Genomic DNA, 21,001 nt, shown 5'->3' with positions numbered 1-21,001 from the left:
AGCTTTTGAAACCATCTGCTTTTGTTCGCTGTTCGATCGTCAGACCTAGGTGTTCTTTGAGAGTAATTCCGTGTGAATCATTGCTATATGTTTGGGAATATAAGCATGAGGGAGCAGGAGCTGGGGATTTTTCCCCCTCCCCTTTTTAAACTCACAAATTTCAACTGTCTACAGGACCCTCCTTTTGTCCTAGATGCATCTTTAGGTGTAATCAACAGAGTGGAGAAAATTGGAGGTGCTTCCAGTCGTGGTGAGAATTCGTACGGGCTGGAGATTGTGTGCAAGGTAAACTTTTGTCTGTGTTTTACAATAGGGGAAGGGGAACGTATATTTTAAAAGGTTTTCTCTGTAGTACTGTATTAAGTTCTGCGAAACGTTTCAGTCGCTATGACTTCACACGCTTCCGAAAACATCTGATTTTAAAAGTCATTTTCAGGATTCTGCAGCTCCACTCACTTGAGACGAGATCCAAACCTTTATTCAGGCTTTGTGCTAGGTGATGTCTTTTCTTCATAGGGGAAACCTAGGCCTGCATCCCACTCCAGTTCTTGGTGCCGCCCACCAGGCTGTCCCAGGAAGACTCCAGTCATCGTGGAGTACAGGGTGCCTTTCACTCACTTGCAGGTCAAGAGCAAGAAAGGGGCATGTTTCCTCCTAAATCATTAACTTATGTCCAGCTGCTGCTGTGCTTTGTGATGAGGGACTGGCAAGTAGCCTTCAGTCCTCCTCGAGGCTGTTCTTTCTAGGCAGTACATATTTCGCGTGTGCCTCTCCAGCCCTTGGAATCATTGGAAATGCAAACTACAATAAAAATTAACAGTTCACCTCCTCCTGTCTACTTACTATAGACCCACACAGTAGATAAACCCACCATCTCCAGCCCTAAATTCATACCCTCCGCTGTTCAGCAGGGCACAGCCCCTCTGCTTCCCTCAGTGGCCATATGGGGAGCTGAATGCTGAACCTTGTAGGTCTTGGGCTGCTTAGAGCTCTTGTGAGAGCCTCCTCAAGGCTGAAAGGATGCCACTTTCTGGATGAGGGCAGATGGAGGAATGAAGATGAGTCCCACACTGCTCTGGTCACTGCTGTGATTTTGAGGCGGCAGGAAGCTGAGCAGAATCTCAGGCTGTGGGCGTGCTGAGTCAAGAGCAGTTGGTATAATCTACACCAAATCATCCAGCTGCTCCCTCGTCCTGTTGCAGTCGTGATCCTCCCTGGCTAACGTAGAGGTGTGCGGGCAAGCTAATTTGTTGCCTGCTTTGGTCTGGATTCCTACTCCTCAGCCGTTTTGCCTACATGCAAATTTGCACACGTGGTTGGGTTTGGACTGAAATGCGTTGTTTCCCTGGGTGGGAAACCCAGGCACAAACTATACGATAGGTACCTTGGCCCTATACAACATGTATATATATACACATGTATCTCTCTGTACATCTATCTTTATGCCAGCCTGCTTGGCCCAGGATATGCAGAGCAGTTTAGTGTGACACAGAGTAGTACAGGCACAGCTTATGCATCCTGGAATGTTCTCTGTCTGACACCACTTGCCCAGTCTCAGCCTTGTGAGACGGCCGAGTCTTTAGCTGCTTATCTCATTCTCTGACTTGCTGTACCACCTTTGTATGTTTGAACTTGATAGGCTCATTTCCTGCTGGTGGCTTTTAACCTGGTTACTACAGGTTATTGAGTTGTAGGCTTGGCTGGAAAAACTTGGCATCTTAGAGATGCTGTATTTAGTTTGTGAATTTGATTCTGTAGATGAGTATGGAAAGAAGGTCCTGGGTTACCACTGTGAGTGGAAACCGTGCTGCTGGGCAAAGTGGAGGAGATGTCAGTTTCAGACATCCTCTGCAGTGCTCTGAGAGATGGAAGCTTTAAAGGAAAGATGGCATTAGAATCATAGAATCTTCATGCTTAGAAAGGACCTTTGAGATCATCAAGTCCAACCATACACACACACAAAAACCAAACCCCTACAATCTCTGCCACTAGAGCATGCCCTGAAGTGCCGCATCTAGACGTTTCTTAAACACCTCTAGGGATGGTGACTCAACCACCTCCCTGGGCAGGCTGTTCCAGTGCCTGACCACTCTGTCAGTAAAGTAATTCTTCCTAATATCCAATCTAAACCTCCCCTGCCGCAACTTCAGACCATTTCCTCTGGTCCTGTCATTATTCACCTGGGAGAAGAGGCCAACACCCACCTCTCTCCAACCTCCTTTCAGGGAGTTGTGGAGGGCAATGAGGTCTCCCCTCAGCCTCCTCTTCTCCAAGCTAAACATGCCCAGCTCCCTCAGCCTCTCCTCATGTGACCTGGTCTCCAGACCCCTCACCAGCCTGGTAGCTCTCCTCTGGACACGCTCCAGTACTTCAATGTCCCTCTTGTACAGAGGGGCCCAGAACTGAACACAGCACTCGACGTGAGGCCTCACCAGTGCCGAGTACAGAGGCACGATCACTTCCCTACTCCTGCTGGCCATGCTATTCCTGATATAAGCCTGAATGCTGTTGGCCTTCTTGGCCACCTGGGCACACTGCTGGCTCATGTTAAGCTGGCCATCCACCAGCACCCCCAGGTCCTTTTCTGTGGGGCAGCTTTCCAGCCACTCTTCCCCAAGAGCTTTGCACCACACTGGCTGGACTTGGGCTCCTCATCTGCAGTAGCTCTATGGAGGTACTTTGTGAGGCAGTCTCTTCCAGCTGTCTTCTGCCACAGCTCAACCGGAGAGCCCAGTAGGAGCTAGGAGGTCTGTCTCACAAACTCCTGCTGGTCAGAGGTAGCTTGTGCCTGAGCGGGGCTCTCCCCTAGACTTTCAGCAGGTAGAAGGCTTGATGTGGAGGCAAGACGGCACCGATCAGGCACGCCTGTGCGCTCCCTCTGCTCCTCTGCGGTTGTGGCAGGCTTTGTTGGAGGCTGCAGGCAGCTGCTGAACCAGGCCCAGAGTTCAGCAGTGTTCAAAGTGTGATACTAAAGCAGTACTAGGAAGAGTATCATGATATGAACCTATTCGGAATGTTGGCTTTCAGAGTTTCTTTGGATGTTGAAGCGGTTTGGAAATCTGCAATTTGATTTCCCTCTTTTTTCCTAGGATATTCGAAACTTGCGATTTGCTCATAAGCCTGAAGGGAGAACTCGACGATCCATATTTGAGAACCTAATGAAATATGCTTTCCCAGTTTCAAATAATCTGGTAAGTGTTTTGTTTTCAGTTGTTACTAAAAGACACTGAGTGGCAGTAAGCTGTTTTGTTCAGTCCCATCTACCTGGTACAACATTCACATGGGGTGCATTTTGTTGAAGGAGGAGAAATGCTGGGTTTTTAAATCTGTCTTAGAATGAATCCTCTAGGAATTTAGATTGTATAGAAACAGGAAAAGTCTACTACTGTGAGACTGGATTCCTTCATGTATGGAAAATAACTTCCTGATATTCACATCCTCCTAACAGAGGGAAAATACTCAAAGCACAGTGACGTCCATCAGAGGATTACAGCTAGTGGTGACTGCACTGCTCCCGATTCTGGAATGCCGTTACCTGTTGTGTTATATCGCTGCAATTGTTGCTTCAAATACGGGTTCAAAAGATCTAGTTTTAATATGTAAAAGCGTTCTTGCCTGAGTAGATTTTTCTTTCCCTTTAATAACAAACTTCTTTTGTCCATGAGGTACTAGGTAATAGACAAGTAAGATCAGAGGCATAGAGGAAGGTACATTGTTGTACTAATTATCTGCTACAGTGAGCATCTTGATCTTTTTCACAAAACCCTAAAAGTAAAGTAATGCAGTGGGGAAAAAAAGAAGGAACAGTCATTAGTTATTATTTGAGGTATCAAACATCCTGGAAACGGGCTCTGAGTGAGCTCTTAATGCTAAATTTTCTTTCTTTCTTTCAGCCGCTTTTTGCATTTGAGTACAAAGAGGTTTTCCCAGAAAATGGATGGAAGGTGTATGACCCCACTTGGGAGTACAGAAGACAGGTGGGTATTATTGCCATGTCCTTCCTCCATCCTCTCTATTCTTCGGAAGTGAGGTTCTGTGCAGTCATATAATTACAGGTCGCGTGGAGACGAAGAATGGTCCTGCTGACAAATGTCTCGCAGGCTGGGTTAGGACATTGTTCTCCACACTGCAGTGATTGATGACAGCAGTACAGCTATAGAGAGAGTAGCATCTGCTGACGGAGATGACTCAGGCTGCAGAGAGCTGACTTTAGGCTTTGGTAGGAAAAACCTATTGCTCTGGCTTACTCATCGGCCACTGCTGGCAGTGAGGGATGGAGAATGCGTTTAGTGGGTACAGTCATCCCATTGTTGAGTTTCACACCTCAGCTCTTGCTCGTAGTTTTAATTCTTTCCAGTTTTCTGTAGGATATCTCGAACAGGAACTTGGAAGGAAAAAAATTAAATGTAGAATGCTTTCATTTTCTTGGGGAATCAGTGTAGGGATCAACCTAGAGAGAGTGTTGTGATTAACCATAGCTTGGAACAGACAGTTGTAGCGTGTCTAGAGGAGACTGGTGAAAAGTGCTAATGATTGTGAAGTGGTGGGCTGTCAGGAATACTGCGATAAAAACTTGAGTGGTCCTCCCTGGGGGAAAAGATCGGAGAGTTTCAGTTTTTATAATGAATCACTCTTATAATAAAATTCTCAAGTTGAGGAAACAGCACAATTTGGTGACAGCTTTGCCCTGGACACATTAAACTTTTGTCTCATCCAGATCTGCCAGGATGAAACGAATTTTCCTTTGTAAAATTAAGAAATTTACAGCCATGTAATTTAAAGATTTATTTGGATCTTTTCCGTAAAGCAAGCCAAAACAAGATGTCTGTCTTAGCCTAGTTGTTCATCTGATTCCTGACATCCAAAACCTAAGAAAGGGTTTCATTTTCCTAGCTTTAATCTTCTAAAAGCTGGGCATGCCTTCTAAATTGGTTATCTAGGCCTGTCATTAACAGATGGGGAGAGTGAGTTTCACTGTTGGGGGTGATTTGTTCCCTCCTAAAATAGCTGCCTAAGATAGACGGTTGGCTTCTAGGCTGCTAATTGAAAGTGAGATGTATCTTACCTCCGCTGTCTTCATCGCAAACAAAGGGTATGTTTTGCAGTGAGATACCACAATCTAAAATCCTGGTAGAGACAAACTCCAGTCATTTGTAATCAATGACACACGCTGCATCTAAGGTCGACTTTGACTAATAAGACCAGATAATGCAGCGATTATTGCTTTGTTTAGAATTTACCTCTTTCTTGGTGGCTATTTTAAGGAAAGATCTGTTTATAAAGGGATCTGCAGCCCAAGCTGTATTGGAAAGATGCTTCTTTACAGGACTGAGAACTTTGGAGTAACGACTAAAGAATACCTGTGCTATCAAAATAATCTCCATTGAAAAGCACAACATTCACTTAGCCAAGCGTCAGTTAAAACAAATAAAGTACAAAAGGCATCCTTACAATACTTGGAAAGGAGGAAGGGTGACCCTTGAGGATTTCAAGGTAAATTATTTCAATTTCTTAATCCTGGCGTATCTGGTTTTAGAATTCAAGTTTTTCTATGCATACTGGTTTTGATATTGTGCTTGGTTGTACCTTAAATTTGGCAGGAGCTTGGTTACACAGTGGAAAAGATACATACATTTACATGTATGCTAACGGTATGAGCTTCAACAAGGCCAAGTGCCAGGTCCTGCACTTGGGCCACAACAACCCCATGCATCGCTACAGGCTGGGGGAAGTGTGGCTGGAGAGCTGCCTGGCAGAAAAGGACCTGGGGGTTCTAATTGACAAGCGGCTGAACATGAGCCAGCAGTGTGCCCAGGTGGCCAAGAGGGCCAATGGCATCCTGGCTTGTATTAGAAATAGTGTGACCAGCAGGAGGAGGGAGGTGATTGCACCCCTGTACTCAGCACTGGTGAGGCCACACCTTGGGTATTGTGTCCAGTTCTGGGCACCTCAATACGAGAGAGATATCGAGGTGCTGGAGTGAGTGCAGAGGAGGGCAATGAAGCTGGTGAAGGGCCTGGAGAATAAATCTTATGAGGAGCGACTGAAGGAGCTGGGACTGTTTAGTTTGAGGAAGAGGAGGCTGAGGGGAGACCTCATCACTCTCTACAACTACTTGAAAGGCCATTGTAGAGAGGTTGGTGCTGGTCTCTTCGCACAGGTAATTAGCGATAGAACAAGAGGGAATGGCTTCAAGCTGCAACAGGGTAGGTTTAGGCTGGACATTAGGAAAAAATTCTTCACAGAAAGAGTGGTCAGACACTGGAATAGGCTGCCCAGGGAGGTGGTGGAGTCACCATCCCTGAATGTGTTTAAGACTCGTTTAGATGTGGTGTTAAGGGATATGGTGTAAGGGAGAACTTTGTAGAGCGGAGATGATGGTTGGACTCGATGATCCCAAGGGTCTTTTCCAACCTAAATCATTCTATGATTCTATGTATGTGATTTGCAGCTCTTCATGGCCTTTCCCTAAAGAAAAAGGGACTCTGGGCCATGGTGTCTTTGTTTCTGGTCACGTGAGGCAGCACTGGTGTGTGTAAGGCATGTCCCCGTTGAGACACTGCTGCAGTATGTACTCCTTTTGTTGTGACCTGCTTTTGTATGGTTTTTGAGCAGCCAGGAAAAACAGCCTGACTGCTTTTACATCAAGAAACCAAACTGATGTCCATGTCTGAAGCCCTCAGTCATTTGCTTACATTGGTAACTGCAAAAATGAATGCAAACCAGGATTTTTTTGCAGGCACAGCCTATCTGAATTTTACCCATGATGGGCCACAGTCATTCCCATTCCAGATCACGCAATCCATCTGTTCCAGTAGCTTATCTCCAAAAGTGACCAACACCAGCTGCTGAAGAAGAGGCAAACCGTACCGCAGTAGATGTTTATGTGGTGATTTGGCCAGGAGGAGAATTTCATCCCTTTCGTTCGAGTTGATTTAGGTCCTGTAGTATGAAGCGTTATGTCCCCTCCAAAACTTTTAGGTATTTCAGTCTGTTTATTTAATTTCAGCATTTATAACTATGGATGTTCAGTTTATCTGTGTGAGTGTTTTATCCTTTTTTCTTAATCCAACCAGGTTCTGTTAAAGCAATAACAAATACTACAGTAAATCAGGATTACGTCCTGAAATGGCAGCAGGGATTCGTTAACAGTGAAACAAAACTGGCATCGTCAAATCAGATAATGGGATTACCTGTCTCTGACTGTATGAATTGTGATCAGAAATAGAAAAGCAGGACATACGTGCTATCTGCGGGACCTTTTGGAATTGGTTTAAAAACTACTAGAGAAGAGCTGGCCTGGGGCATAAGCAGCCCAGCAGTTACGGCTGGGCATTATCTTGGTGTAGCTCAAGCTGTGTCAGTCATTTCCCTCTGGGAGCAGGGACACGGAGAGAGAGGAGCGGAGCAAAGGTAGAAGCCAACTACGCGGCATCCAGAAAAGACTCTCAGAGTAGGATCCGTGGCAGGTTCTATGTCCACACTGGTGTACATGGCAAGTTTGCATGTGGTATAATTTATTTATTATAATTTTTTTTTTCAGATTAATCTAAGTGTGTTGATATGATGGAGATTGTAACAATTAGGAAAGATATGCAGGAAACCCCTGACTTCTCTGTTCTTGGGAAAGATGGAAATATGTAACTTATTAAAAATCTGTGATTGTGTAAAACTATGGGGAGTAATAAACAACCTGTAGAGAACAAAAGGAACTCAGAGAGGTTTGGGATTTAGTCGGTAAATGGAATCACATGTGGCAAATGAAATTTAAAACTGAAATTGCTCCCTGATTTTTATTACACACGGGCTGGCAGAGTATAAAACAGAATGGTGAAGTGAATAAGGCTCAGTTGAAACCAAAAGGCCTTGAGATGTCTTTGGAGTAACTTAAAGCTTTCATTTTCCTTAACAAGGTGGGGAGCATTTGGAAAATATTACAAGGGATTATGAAGCTGGAAACGTGTGATGTTTCCTTACAGAAGTCATGCTCGTCTAATCCTACGCTCTGGTCATATGTACCAGGGAGCCACAGATTAGGACTGTGCTCGCTGCTTTCAGAAAAAAACATATAGAAATTAATAATTCAGAAGAGGAGCTGGTCTGTTTTGAGGATAAATGGAGTGCCCAGCATTAGTATACAAGCAGGGTGGGAAAGGGACAGCACGAGAACAGCATCCTGCAGAGGATCGTTGGGTGTAATTTAGGGGAGTAAAATGAGAATTGGACTGTTAAATGTCCCATGGTTTAACTGAGGTCCCGCTTATGCTAGTTATGTCTCTACTGCAGAATGGATCACAGCTGTCTTGTACGAAGTGGACACAACCTTGCCCGCTGTAGCTCAGGGTGGCTAAGCTCAGAATTGGTCTACTGGATCCCATAGAGAGATGTGGCTCTGTAATTCCAGCAAGGATTTTCTTTTTTTCCTGCCAGTGAAAGATCCTCACATGCTTAAGCTTAAACATGTGCTTTGCAAGGCGGTGATTTCAGTGCCATGCTGGTGTGTCTTCAGCAGTTTTTCCCTGCAAATGAAGAAAGTTCATCTTCTGCAACATGTGTAGGTCAAGTGATAACTGAGCACAGGTCATTAAAGTAAGGCATGAGTGACTATCCAGAGGGAAACCAAGGCTGGTTAGTGTGTGGAGATGACACAAAGGCTACGCGTCTATGGTTAGTTGGCAACAGTCGTAAGGAGCGTTCCCAAGCACTGAGGAACCTTCATCGCAAGTTCCAGGTAGGTGTAGCTTCAGTCCAGGCTGTTACCGTCCCTCTTCAGAGTGAGTGTGTTTGAGCTTCTTTAGCATCTTTTAGTAGGGACTTAACTAGCCACTAGGCTGAGCATTAGCACTCGCCACCTCAGAGGAGGCATCTGAAGAGACTTTCCTGGGCAGGCAGTAGTGTCTGCACCTCCCTCAGTTGGGTGGTTGTTGCTGTCTTCCACCAGTAACATCAACACCAGCACGCAGATGACCCAGCTGTTAGCCCTCACCCAGTGACTGCCTACTAGACTGTCAGTTTTTCCCTTCTGGATTTTATACCATCTCATGATGTTGTTTTCCCTTGAAACCTTGAGCTACCAGCGATCCCCATCTCAACAATCCTCTGCCCTATCTGCGATTTTAAGTTTCTTGTCTTTCTCTAGATTTTCACACAGCTCTTTCACATGGCTTTGCGGTGTCCTTGGTGGCCTGAGCCATGGGTGAGCAGCTGGGCCACATCAGAGCTGGGACCTGAAGAGGCAGTTGGGCCCTTGTGGAGTCGAGAAGAAGGAGGGCTGCAAGGCCAGCCTGCCTGCTGCCAAACCTGGGCACAACTCCGTGGTTGCTGCAAGCCAAGGTTCACCATTAGGCAGTTTGGACAAACTGCTCAGTTTTGAGGATTAAACGAGTTTAAGTATGGATGTGAGGTGCACTGTGCCAGCTGGTCCCAGTGAGAACAGCCATGGGCACCTTTGATTTATGACTGTAGGTGTGGCCTTGTTGCCTTCCTCACTTTGCCCTCTGGCAGCACCCGAACACGTGAGTTCCCCTGAAGTCAGGGTTTATGATTTATGACTGTAGATGTGGCCTTGTTGCCTTCCTCACTTTGCCCTCTGGCAACACCTGAACACGTGAGTTCCCCCGAAGTCAGGGTCTACTAGCGGCGTTGGTTTACCTGGAGAAGACAGACCTAGTGTACCCATCAGGGCAGCATGCTCTGGTCGCTAACGTGGACACCCAGTAGCCACGTTCCCTAGCAGCTTCTGGACCATCACACCCGCTGTTAGCCTGGGTTCCTCCTGCAGGTGCACAGGCAGGTGTCTCCCAGAGCAGGTCCTGAGCCGTCAGAGGCATCTTGAGCTACACCTGTAACAGTTTGGGTTGGTTTGATTGTAGGCTTTTGGGTGCTTACAACTTCCCAGGAAGCAGTGAAATGCATCTTATATGAGGAAATACCAATGTGCTTTATATCATGTTTAGCTTTTCCTATTGATTCCAGCTGGAGAAAGTGCAAATCTGAAGAAGCAGGAGTAAATGCACAAGATACACTGCACCATGGCAAAAGTCCTGGGAAGATGCAAATCCGGCTCCTCTTCTAGCCTACTTTGCTTATTTCTGCTTACTTCGAGTTCTTGGAGAGAGTCACAATCTGAATCCAAAGCCCACTTTGGGTGGTGCCGTGATTCAAGGCTCCTGCTCCAGGGGAAAGCAGACATTCCCTGGGATTCAAAGGAAACTTGAACGCTGACACACAGCATCTTTTCTTTCTTTGAGGGGTTGTCATGGATTTTCCTGGTCTGGGCTATTGCAGAGGAAAGATTTCATTCGAATTCGTCAGGGCGGCAGCTGAAAGACTTGGAGCTTTGGAGGTGTTGGTTCTGGACTGAGCAGCGTGTGCTGAAGCCGTTCTGCCCCGCGCCGTGAAGAGGGTGCTTTACAGTGACTGCTTGATCTCAGCGAGCACTGGTAGAGTTGCAGGGTAGAAGAAAAAGGAGCTCTTCTTCCATGTAACTGCATGTCAGCTCCCATTTTCCTTGCCAAGAGCGTGCTGACAGCGTAGTTTTAATTGAGATTTGTGGGAGGTGAAATCTCCACGTGTTGCTGACGGGTCCATTGCAGGGCAGTCATGTACTTACCAGGACAGGACTGAGAACAATGTAGTCATTTGCCATTAGTTCACTTCCAGACAGGAACCAGTTTGGTCACAGCTGATGGACAGCTAAGAGCAAGAGTCTTGCTTATTCCCTGGGGGACAGCAGAGCTGGTGAACCTCCTTGCTGTGTAGACCTCTGAGCATGTTTTACCCATCAGTAGCTTGGACTGTGTATACACACTGTTTGATGCCCGTTTCTGCCACTTCTTTGGCTTCAGGCAGTGCCAAAAATAGATTTTGTTTAGGGTTTTGGGGTACTCGTGATCCTGGCAACTCTGCTGATTCCTTGTAGTAACATTTCCTTCCGAGGGAGTGCCCCAGGACCAGGGGTGGTTCACAAGCAGGGTGTGACCGCTGTTAGGCAGAAGGTCTGTCCTCTCCTCAGATGTCTAACCATGACCTGTTTTGAGAGCATGACTCACGGCTCTGACGAGGAGCCGGCTGCAGTCTCTGTAGGTCAACCATCGTTACCGCAGCTCGTCTGACCTGTGTTAGATTGGTCATTTATTTCCCGTGGGAGCCACAACAGTGGTAGTCAGTGTCCTACCACCCTCCTTAAAACGAAGCGCTGTTTATTAGAACAACAGCGTGTATTGTTTTAAGAACTGATGTTCCTCTAACTCAGACTCTGTGCTCAACAGTCTGGCCATGTTCGCTGCGTATAGGAGCTGTAGTAGATCTGTCTTCCCCACAGAGATGCTTTGTGTCCGCGCTCACCCCTGTTTAAATCTCTCCTTGCAGACACCCAGTAGCAACCACACCGTTTTGACCTGTTAACTCCCAGCGCCAGCCAGACTAAGCCTGCAGATTGTCAGGATCGTCCCCGTTGTGCTTTGGGTGTTACCTGGAGATTGTCGTCTGGGAAGCTGTTGAGCTGCTTCCCCACCAGGGCACCCCGAGCTCGGTGATGTGCGTGCGTAGGTTCCCTGCTCCCCCAGCCCAAGTCAGAGTAGTACAACCAGAGAGCTTAGTCTGGCAGGAACACGGGAGTTACACATCACTGTCCAGATCACGTACAGTCACGCAGCCGCAGACACGCAATTCTTAGGTTTGTGGTGGTTTTAGGGGACTGCACGGCTGTGCCACAAACACTGAACAAGGCCCAAAGCAGAATGATTTTTCTGGGGTGTTTTACTGCCTGTTCTCCTTTCTGTCTTCCCCTCCATCCTGTCTGGTATCTCCACTTTCCATCCCCGGTTTCCACCCACCACGTTTGAGCCAAGTGCTGAGAGAGGAGTGAGGGCTGTTGGTCACCCGTTCTGTCCTGCTCCTGGCTCCTGTAAGCACCGTGAGGAAACTGGGAGGTACGTTACAAATACTCTCAGGGGGGCGACCTCTGTTGCCGCCTCTGTAGCCTCCACAGTTCTTTGCCGTAGGCGAGCCTCCCTGCAGTCTTCTAGTTTTCCTGTTCTTCAGTGACTTGAGCAAAACATCGGCCTCTCCGGGAAGAGGCATGAGATACAAGTTACCAAGATAACGCAGTCCCAGGCTCCAGCCCTAAATGTCCTTCATTAACAAAAGGTGCCTCGAATTTCAGGTCTGGGGATTTGACTGTGCTGAGGTCTCAGAGCAACTCATTTGCTAACCTGCTGCTGTTTCCTCTTTAGGGAATTCCCAATGAAAGCTGGAGGCTGACCAGGATTAATGAGCGCTACGAGCTGTGTGATACATACCCCGCCATTCTAGCTGTGCCTGTAAACATTCCCGATGAAGAATTAAAGAGAGTAGCATCCTTCAGATCAAGGGGACGCATACCAGTGAGTGTGACAAAAGAGGCCGCTTTGATGTGGTGTTCTTACATACCTTTGGGCCATAAATAATACCGAGATCAGGCTGAGTGGATGCCGGGGAGCAAATAAATGGTCAATGGATAATAAAAGTGACAGCAACATGTTCGAGGAGTTAGAAAGCAACGTTATCTGCTGGAACCACTGCTGTGAAAGAGACGTAGACTAAACCAAAATGAGAAGATAAGATAACGTAGCACAGCCCAGACCGAATCTCAGTTCAGTTCCTGAAAAACGCGAAGCAGCCCTATTTAGTTGTTTACAATTGTCTGCCCTACGCGGACTTTCAGGGTAGAGGAATACGTGGTGATGCTCTCGATGACAATGCTTATTACGTGAGCTCAGACAAAACGCACCTTTCTGATTATTTCAGCGCTAACTGCAAATGTACTGTTTTACTTCTCAAGCCTATAGAAAATTAAATCTGTTCCTAAAGTGCATAACTTTAGTAAAGACACAGCCCAGTGACTGCAGAACGAGAAGGTGGGGCTGTGACTCACGCAACAGGGAGAAATCTGCATCATATTTAAAAGTCAGACCTAAACCTATTCGGTCACCTCTTGTTTATTCAAACTTTGGGAACGCCACCAGAATGAATGAGTAAGGACAGAAGAGTTCCTTCTTTCATTCAATTGTGATTTAATAGAACCCAGCCCTCTGGAACTAGCTAATACGTGGCGGGATCCCAGCACAAGCCACTGCAGGTACAACACTTCACTGGTCTAACAAATCCCATTTTTCCTTCATTTCTTTCTCGTTTGTTTCCAAAGGTATTGTCATGGATTCACCCAGAAAGTCAAGCAACGATCACTCGCTGTAGCCAACCAATGGTGGGAGTGAGTGGCAAGCGAAGCAAAGAAGATGAGAAGTACCTTCAAGCCATCATGGATTCTAATGCTCAGTCCCATAAAATCTTCATATTTGATGCAAGGCCTAGTGTGAACGCTGTAGCCAATAAGGTCGGGTACTTTTTCTTCTGTCAAAAGCTGGGAACATAATCATTTAGAGCACTTTTCCCCCCACCATTTCAAATTATTCCTTTTCTACTATGAAGAGATTCATATGCAATGATCTGATTCTCTAGACAGAGTTACACACCTGCACTGGTATCAGTAGATATCAGCGTGACTATGAAAGGTCCGCTTGGATTAATCCACAACTTGAAATGAGATTGGAAGGGAAAAAATCCAAGTAGAACTGAGGTCAAACTCTAACACCCCCAATCTTGCGTATCGCCGTTTTTCACTTCACGTGGTTGAAAGACCTCCTTCCTCTAACAGCGCCGAACCCTGGTGGGAGCAGAGGTTACTCAGCGCTTCTGAAAATCAGGCATCGTGATCTTTAATTTCAAAATATAATCTGGGGATCTTTAATGTCTAGGAATGTTGCCGTTTTCTTCCTGCTGTTATGTCTCATGCCGTAACTCTCACCCCTGTTGTAACGGTAGAACTGCTGTGTTGCCCTAAAGCTGATTTTTTTTTTTCTTTTTAATCTGTCTTTCCCACTACTTAGGAAAGGCAATTAGCGTGTGGGATATACTGCTCTATAATAGCATGGTAAATTTGTAAATGACAGAATAGTGAATCTAATGAGCTAGCAGCTTGAGTGGGGGATAAATGGTAGGATAAATGATAATTACAGAGAAAAAGAAGGCTTGTAATGTGATATTCTTTGGTAAAAATTATAGCATTCATTACTATTGCAGGAAAGAGACACAAAGTGTGTGTGTGTGTGTGTGTACATGTTTGTTCCCAATTGTAAGATAAATCCAATGTTTACTGCCTGCTTTAGGTAGCGCAGTCACTGTGGCATTTTGTCAGCTGATACTTGCTCAGGACAAACGATTGGGGTAAAATATCAAATGCGGTTTTGCTTAATGATTTTTATGTTCTTAATGATTTTTTTTTTGTTCTTCAGGCTAAAGGAGGGGGCTATGAGAGTGAGGATGCCTATCAGAATGCAGAGCTGGTGTTCCTGGACATTCACAATATTCATGTTATGAGAGAATCACTGAGAAAACTGAAAGAAATTGTGTACCCTAATATCGAGGAGACTCACTGGCTGTCTAATTTAGAGTCAACTCACTGGCTGGAGCATATCAAGGTACGCATGGCTGCCCCCACTCCATGTGGCTCTCACCACAAGTCTGTACCAGTCTGGTCACTGGGAAATGTATCCAGAGATACTCATTCGTATCCAGATTTCAATTCATGAGAAATTTGAAGACTTACAGTTTGTTTTCAATTTAAAAACAACTAAACCCACCGTTTCTTGGAATGGGGAATTTTGAGGAGATGGGAAGAGGGACAAGAGAGAGGGTTGAAATACTGACAGATGGTGTTTAGGAAGTGCAATGTGTTCCTGGGTAATGTATAACTGTGAAAGCCCTGGTCAGAGTGTAGGAGCCCCAGAGGTTCCAGGCTCTTGACTCGGGGATCCTCAACATCCGGGCGTTACTGCCTGGTTCAGACCAGCAGGTGTTGGGAGTTCGTGCCCCATCGGCCTTTGAAGAAGCCAAGCAGAATTGGGATGAGTGTGGCAAAACGCTTCAGCTTCTACAAATGTTGGCTTTCAAGTTAAGCTCTTTCTTTCCTAAAAAGCTCCAGTTTACGTTGTCTGCCTGCTAATGCAGAAAGGGGCAGTTGCAAGGTGATGGCCATCTTGTGTTGGCCGTTCAGACACAGAATGCTCCTGCCTTTAAATCCTGGTCTGTCCAAGGACTGAGCTTAATGCAGGGGCTCTGCTAGAGTTGTGCCTGTGCTACAGTTTAGATGTCTTGTCATCTTGCTGAAACAAAAAATGTGTTCACCAATTTGCTGTCCTAGTTATGAAGTAGTTGGAACTGATTTACCATTCTCCATGAGGCAGGCAGAGCCCTTGGTTTGTCCTGCGTTGTCACGAGCCATTTTTCATTTATAGTTTCTGTTCCAAAGAGATTTCGTAACTTTTTTTTTTTTCCCTTGTCCCAGCTTATTCTCGCTGGAGCCCTTCGCATTGCCGACAAGGTGGAATCGGGGAAGACGTCTGTGGTTGTACACTGCAGTGACGGCTGGGACCGAACAGCCCAGCTCACCTCTCTGTCTCTGCTCATGTTAGATGGCTACTACCGAACTATCAGGGGCTTTGAAGTGCTAGTGGAGAAGGAGTGGCTGAGCTTCGGCCACAGATTTCAGCTGGTGAGTCACTAGCCCTTGGAAGGCACTGAACAGAAAGTTATTGTCCACCTTGAAGGATTTCAAAGGAGTTTAGCCTTTCCTGTGAGAAGTCTCCCACCTGAACTCGCAGAAGAAAGGTGAATGCTGCTGCTGTTGTTTTCTGCCTATAATTCCAGTCATCTCTTAACCTCCTTGGAGACAGTAGTGGTCAGATACGAGGAACAGCTGGTATTAAACGTCTCAGGTGCCTGACGGATATCTTGTGTTCCCATGCTTAGGCTTAAACAAACAGCGTGTGTTGGGTTCAGGACAGGTGTTTCTGCTGGGAGGCGGCAGAAACCACTGGGGTATTTTTTGTCTTTCTTTCCAGTTCAGTCCGTTTTCCGAAACTGCTTGGACACTGTCATTTAACAAATGCCTTGGTATTGAGAAGGCTGGGGAATTGGGTTATGGCCTTGACCTCGCATTTTCAGGCACATTTTATTTTTGGGGAGGCTTTTTAATTATTTAGGTAAAAGATCAGCACTTTGAGACTGGAGCAAGAGGAGCTCGTGGTTGTGTCCCTGGAGTTGGCAGAGAGGCAGCTTTGTGGACTTACGACACAGCAGTTCGTTACGGTTTGCGCTGATGGGGACGGAGAGAGCCTTTCAGTAGTATCCTTTCAGTCTTTGTTCCTAGTGTGTTTTGCTCGTAGCTGCTCTCTTAGGGCTGTTTAATTTTGGCAAGGGCTAGAAAAAGGTCTGTTTCCAGCACATGCGATGGTGGTTGCGTAGTTAAATGCTCTGAGGAAGGTGGGGAAACAGGCACTAAGCAGCTGAGGTTCTGCTGCAGCAAAACCGTCATCTGGTGTTTGAATGGTATTTTAACTTCCCTGTCTATACAAAGAAGATAACGCTATTGATTTCCTTTGGTGAGGGGAGAACAGTATTACAAGGAGGTAGGGATCTCTGTTACTTACGCGCTCTTGCCTGTCTTTGTACGGTACTCAGGGCTCCTGGGTAGCGTGTAACCACTAGCGTACTATACTAGTGATAAGGAATCCGGCCTCACGTGTCTCGGCCACACAGCGTGGTCAGGGTTGGAGGACTATTTCTGGGGATGCTTTCATCACTGCCTCTCTTGAGGTGGCAGGAGATGGGCTGGGTTAATGTTTGTACAGCGCTTGGAAGCTGCGAGGTGTTGTGTGACGGTTGTGGCCACATGCCGTGCCTGTAGGTAGTGTTTAGGTCTAGCGCACTGTACTACTGCAGTAGCCAGGACGACAGCTGCAACCGAAGCAAAAAGCATTCTCTTTTTTTTTTTTCCTCCTGAACTTTAGCTATTAACTGAAACCAGTGCCAGCATAGCATCTGGAGCCTCTACTCAAACAACTTTTGTTTAAATTTAGCATGAAAATATCCCCATAAGGAAGCGTCACTTCAAAGATGAAAGGAGTAGCTGTCCTTTACTCCTTTACCCGCTGGTATGGACAAAGCAAACCCAGGACTCACTTGAACCACCTTATAGCTCTCCGTAAAGGCTTGGGTGACCGAGAGGAGACCCCAGCAGTTTCCCCATGAACCCCGTGTGACTCATGTTCTTTGTCCTGCTCGGTTTCAGAGAGTTGGCCATGGAGATAAGAATCATGCAGACGCGGATCGCTCTCCTGTCTTCCTCCAGTTCATCGACTGTGTCTGGCAAATGACGAGACAGGTAAATTACTGGGTGACACACGTCCCCAAAGCTGCTGTGCCAAGATGTGGCACAGTGTCTGGCCCCAGGAGTAATTTCCAGGCTGACCTGCAGAGGCTCACCTTCCTGGGCTTCGACTCTTGTTCTGAACTCTGGCGACAAGTTTCTTGGGAGCCTGTTTAGCAAAGAGCCCGCATGCACAAGTGCACAGGGAGGCCACGGTGTCAGCACGTGTCAGATTAGCCAGTTAGTGGGTGCTGATGCCTACGTGCTGCTATCATAAATGTGAGCTTGTGCTCACAGCTTGCCTCACCCTGACACGGGGGACAGCTGCCTCACATTTGTCACGGAATAAACACCCCAGCCACCCTCAGTAGCCCACTGGGCCTTCGGAAGCATGAGTTTCTTGAGCTGCTGAAGTCTCGAGCGTGGTGGGTGCAGGCAGATCGCTGTTGCTTCTGCTCAAGCTGATCCTGTAACCAAACCTGCAGCCGTGGAGCAATGCATTTGCTCCATTTTAACTTCTGAAGGCTAACGCACTGCTCCTGATTCATACCCGACGGCTGGAGCCGAGTTCCTCACTTCATTCCAGGCATGGCAGAGGCACGGTTCAGGAGCCATCCCTTATGGTTGGGAGGTCTTTCCCCAGGTGTGTGGGACCTGGAAGGCTTTTTTTGTGTCTGCTGTGACACAAAATGTGTCACGTGGCAAATGTCAGCCACAGTCCGGCAGTTCACTGAAAAAGTTAGGCTCATCATGGATCAAAACAGGTAAAGTGGAAAAGAAGGATACCATTATATACGAAGCTGTACCACATTCAAGCAGAGGTAAAGGAAGGCTTTACCATCATCAAACGTCACTTTCACTGTGCTGTCCTTGGATTGCTCCTGGAAGCAGGCATCCTGTCCTGCAGCTGGCGAGGTCAGGATGCTGCAACTGGGGCAGCCTGGGAAGCAAAGCATGTCTTTGCAGATCACTGCACGTATCGTTACTGACCCTTTGTGGAGCTTCGGTTCTCCCTGGCTTGGGCCTGATTGTTTCTGCATGGAACATCAACAGCAAACACAGCCCCTACCCATACACGCGTTCCTCCCGCTGACCTGTGTTGCAAGCTGCCTCCCTGCGGTTCCCTCTGGGAAGCGCTGTGTTGCACAAACAGGTTATTTCCATTTGGCCCTGGGAAATTTCCATTTCGTTTTATGCATTATTTCACATGTGCTTCAGCCTTTTGTTCACAGTCTTGTTGCATGGTCTGTCATGAGGGGCAGGCATTAGCAGAGCAAGCTTCAACTTGAAGCAGCACCAAATGTGTATATAAACACAGCAGTCAAACCCTTCAGACCTCTGGCTTTTGCTCAAAATTCCTCTCTGCACATGTAAAGCAGCTTTGCAAGGGAGAAACTCTTGCTTCTAGAAGGAGCAAATATGATCCCGAATATCCAGCCAGGCAGGGAACGGGGACAAATCCTGTTTTAGAAATCAAGAAGAGAAGCCAACTCCTTACCAAGACCACGAAGCGGGAGAAAGTTTATTTGCGATTCCTGTTCTAAAATCCCAACCTAATTTTCTGGTTCTGTCTGAAGTTTCCTACAGCATTCGAGTTCAACGAGTACTTCCTGATAACCATCCTGGACCACCTGTACAGCTGTTTGTTCGGGACCTTCCTGTGCAGCAGCGAGCAGCAGAGGGTGAAGGAGGTAAGGCAGCTTCTCTCCAAGGCGAAGGCATGGTGGCCGTGATTGCTTTAGCTGCCGGGTACTGCTAGCGACACTGTTCCAGCACTCAGTGGTAGATGCAGGTCCCCCTTCTTAGCAGCTTCAACTGCTGTCCGTTGGAGGCTTTCAGAGCAATACCATTTCCACTGCTTTCAGCATGGTTCTCAGCTGCTCACTGGTCACTGAGGAGCTCCTGGTGTCTCCCGGTAGTTGGAAATGCAGTTTTTCTTTGAACTCCAGTTTAATGTAACCTTCTCTGTGGAAACTGGTACCTTTTCACCCTCCCTTTTCCTTGGAGTGGTCCCATTAGGTGGATTTTTAACTACCAGCCAAGTGTGTATTGTCATTCTGCACACGCAGGTTACAGCAAGCGCCTGGTCTCGGGGTGCGTTCTTGCTGTGCTTGCATTTTTCCGGGAGAGGACAGAGCTGCTGGTGTTGCGAAGGACGTGCCTCTGGGTCCTGCCATCAGCCAGCTCTGCTCTGCAGCCCGGCCGAGGTTGGTTTGCTGAGGGAGGAGCGTATAGATGTATCCATTCAAACGCTACCCTGTTCAGACCCTGGAATCAGAAGGAAAAGCAGTGACGCTCATTCTGGCTCACCTACCTAAAGATGGAGCACTTTGTCACCAAAAGCTCGCAGGCTAACGTCACAGAGGTACAGTGAGGACGGCGCTGGGTGGACCCCATGTAATTATATTTGATAGCACATGAGTTAAAAAATAAAAATAATAATAATAAAAAAAAAATTACTGTACTGTAGTGAAATCAGGGTCCCTGTTTCTCTAGAGTCCACAGCGGCTGAATAATTGTAATTTCCAGAGAAGAAAACCTGCGTGCTTGGGGCTTCGTTAAGGCCTCAGCCTAGCAAAGTACTTAATCTAGAAAGCACTTCAGCACTGGTTTCACTGGGACTATTCACAGCCCTAATTATTCCACTAGATCAGGGCCCAAGTCAAATGTTTTCTTTTTTTTCTTTGCAATTAAATACTCCAGCAAGTCCTCCAGGAGCACTTTAAAGAGGTGAGGTTTAACCAAAGCGCTGGGAGTTCCCATGCCAGCGTCCCCTTGCTGTGCCCATGGCGGTTCCTGCTCCGCGCTGGCAGCTGGCTGGGTGAGAGAGGATGTTTCCGTGCCAGGCTGCGTGTGTGCCTGCCTGCAGCCATGTGCTTTAATTACAGTAACCGCATCAAAAGAACATTTTGGGTTTGGTTTTTTTTTAAGCTACAAAAGGGCAACCAGCTCCGTATTAACGACAGGCATATGTATATGCTGTTATAAATACTTTGTAGATAAACGCTGCGATTCATATAGGAAATAAAGCCTCCTCCACCCCCTTCCCTTGCAGAGCCTTCCAAAAAAGACCGTGTCGCTTTGGTCTTACATCAACAGCCAACTGGAAGACTTCACTAACCCCTTGTACGTGAGCTACTCCAACCACGTCCTCTATCCCGTGGCCAGCATGCGCCACCTCGAGCTGTGGGTCGGCTACTACATCCGATGGAACCCCAGGATGAAACCCCAGGTACCTCTCTCTTCCAAGGATCCTGCTTTTATTTCCCTCCCTGCTAGCACTAATAACTCATTTTGGAGCTCAGGACCTCTGAAGCACAAGAAGTAACGTACACACTTAGGCTGCCACTGCTTAAATCTAAAAACAAAAGCCTAGATTCAAATGCAAGCACGTGGAAGAGCAGCACCCACAGCTGGGCTGCCATGGGCGCTCAGCTGGGGGTCACAGCCTCCTGAAATCCGCAGGGGCTGAAGACACTCAGCAACTGGGAAAGTTTCCCACTTTATGGGCAAAAAATCATCTGAATTCTCTCTTCTTTACAAACGAGCCTAAAAACCTAAGACTTCTTTGGTTGTGGGCTTCTAGCTCTCAGTTTTGGGGCTGTACTTAGATGGCCGGCAGCAGGAACGGCTGCTTGCTTTGGCTGCCTGAGGCACGGGGCTGTGACTGCGACCCTCGTTACACTCTTGCACCCTGGCAGCAGGGAACGGCCTTGCCCAGGGCAGGCACCTGAGACGGGAGCCTGAACATGG

At 47.0% G+C, this 21,001-nt stretch overlaps 1 protein-coding gene across 5 annotated transcripts in view; it reads left to right on the top strand.

Moving 5' to 3' along the window:
• The window catches only part of MTMR2 (myotubularin related protein 2), a 65,421-nt gene that overhangs the window by 41,859 nt on the left and 2,561 nt on the right, over positions 1–21,001 (top strand). For all 5 annotated transcript variants that reach the window (XM_054191868.1, XM_054191886.1, XM_054191877.1 and 2 more), the window contains exons 5-14: positions 175–285; positions 3,090–3,191; positions 3,894–3,977; positions 12,237–12,386; positions 13,187–13,375; positions 14,334–14,519; positions 15,386–15,592; positions 17,171–17,263; positions 18,826–18,939; positions 20,304–20,480. In XM_054191868.1, the coding sequence (XP_054047843.1) occupies positions 175–285; positions 3,090–3,191; positions 3,894–3,977; positions 12,237–12,386; positions 13,187–13,375; positions 14,334–14,519; positions 15,386–15,592; positions 17,171–17,263; positions 18,826–18,939; positions 20,304–20,480 (1,413 nt within the window). The remainder of the gene's footprint in view (positions 1–174; positions 286–3,089; positions 3,192–3,893; positions 3,978–12,236; positions 12,387–13,186; positions 13,376–14,333; positions 14,520–15,385; positions 15,593–17,170; positions 17,264–18,825; positions 18,940–20,303; positions 20,481–21,001) is intronic.

The sequence above is a fragment of the Rissa tridactyla genome, chromosome 1 (assembly GCF_028500815.1).
Source record: "Rissa tridactyla isolate bRisTri1 chromosome 1, bRisTri1.patW.cur.20221130, whole genome shotgun sequence".
In the NCBI taxonomy this organism is placed as follows: domain Eukaryota; kingdom Metazoa; phylum Chordata; class Aves; order Charadriiformes; family Laridae; genus Rissa; species Rissa tridactyla.
The sequence above is the reverse complement of the archived record's forward strand: the minus strand, read 5'-3'. Positions and strand labels throughout refer to the sequence as shown.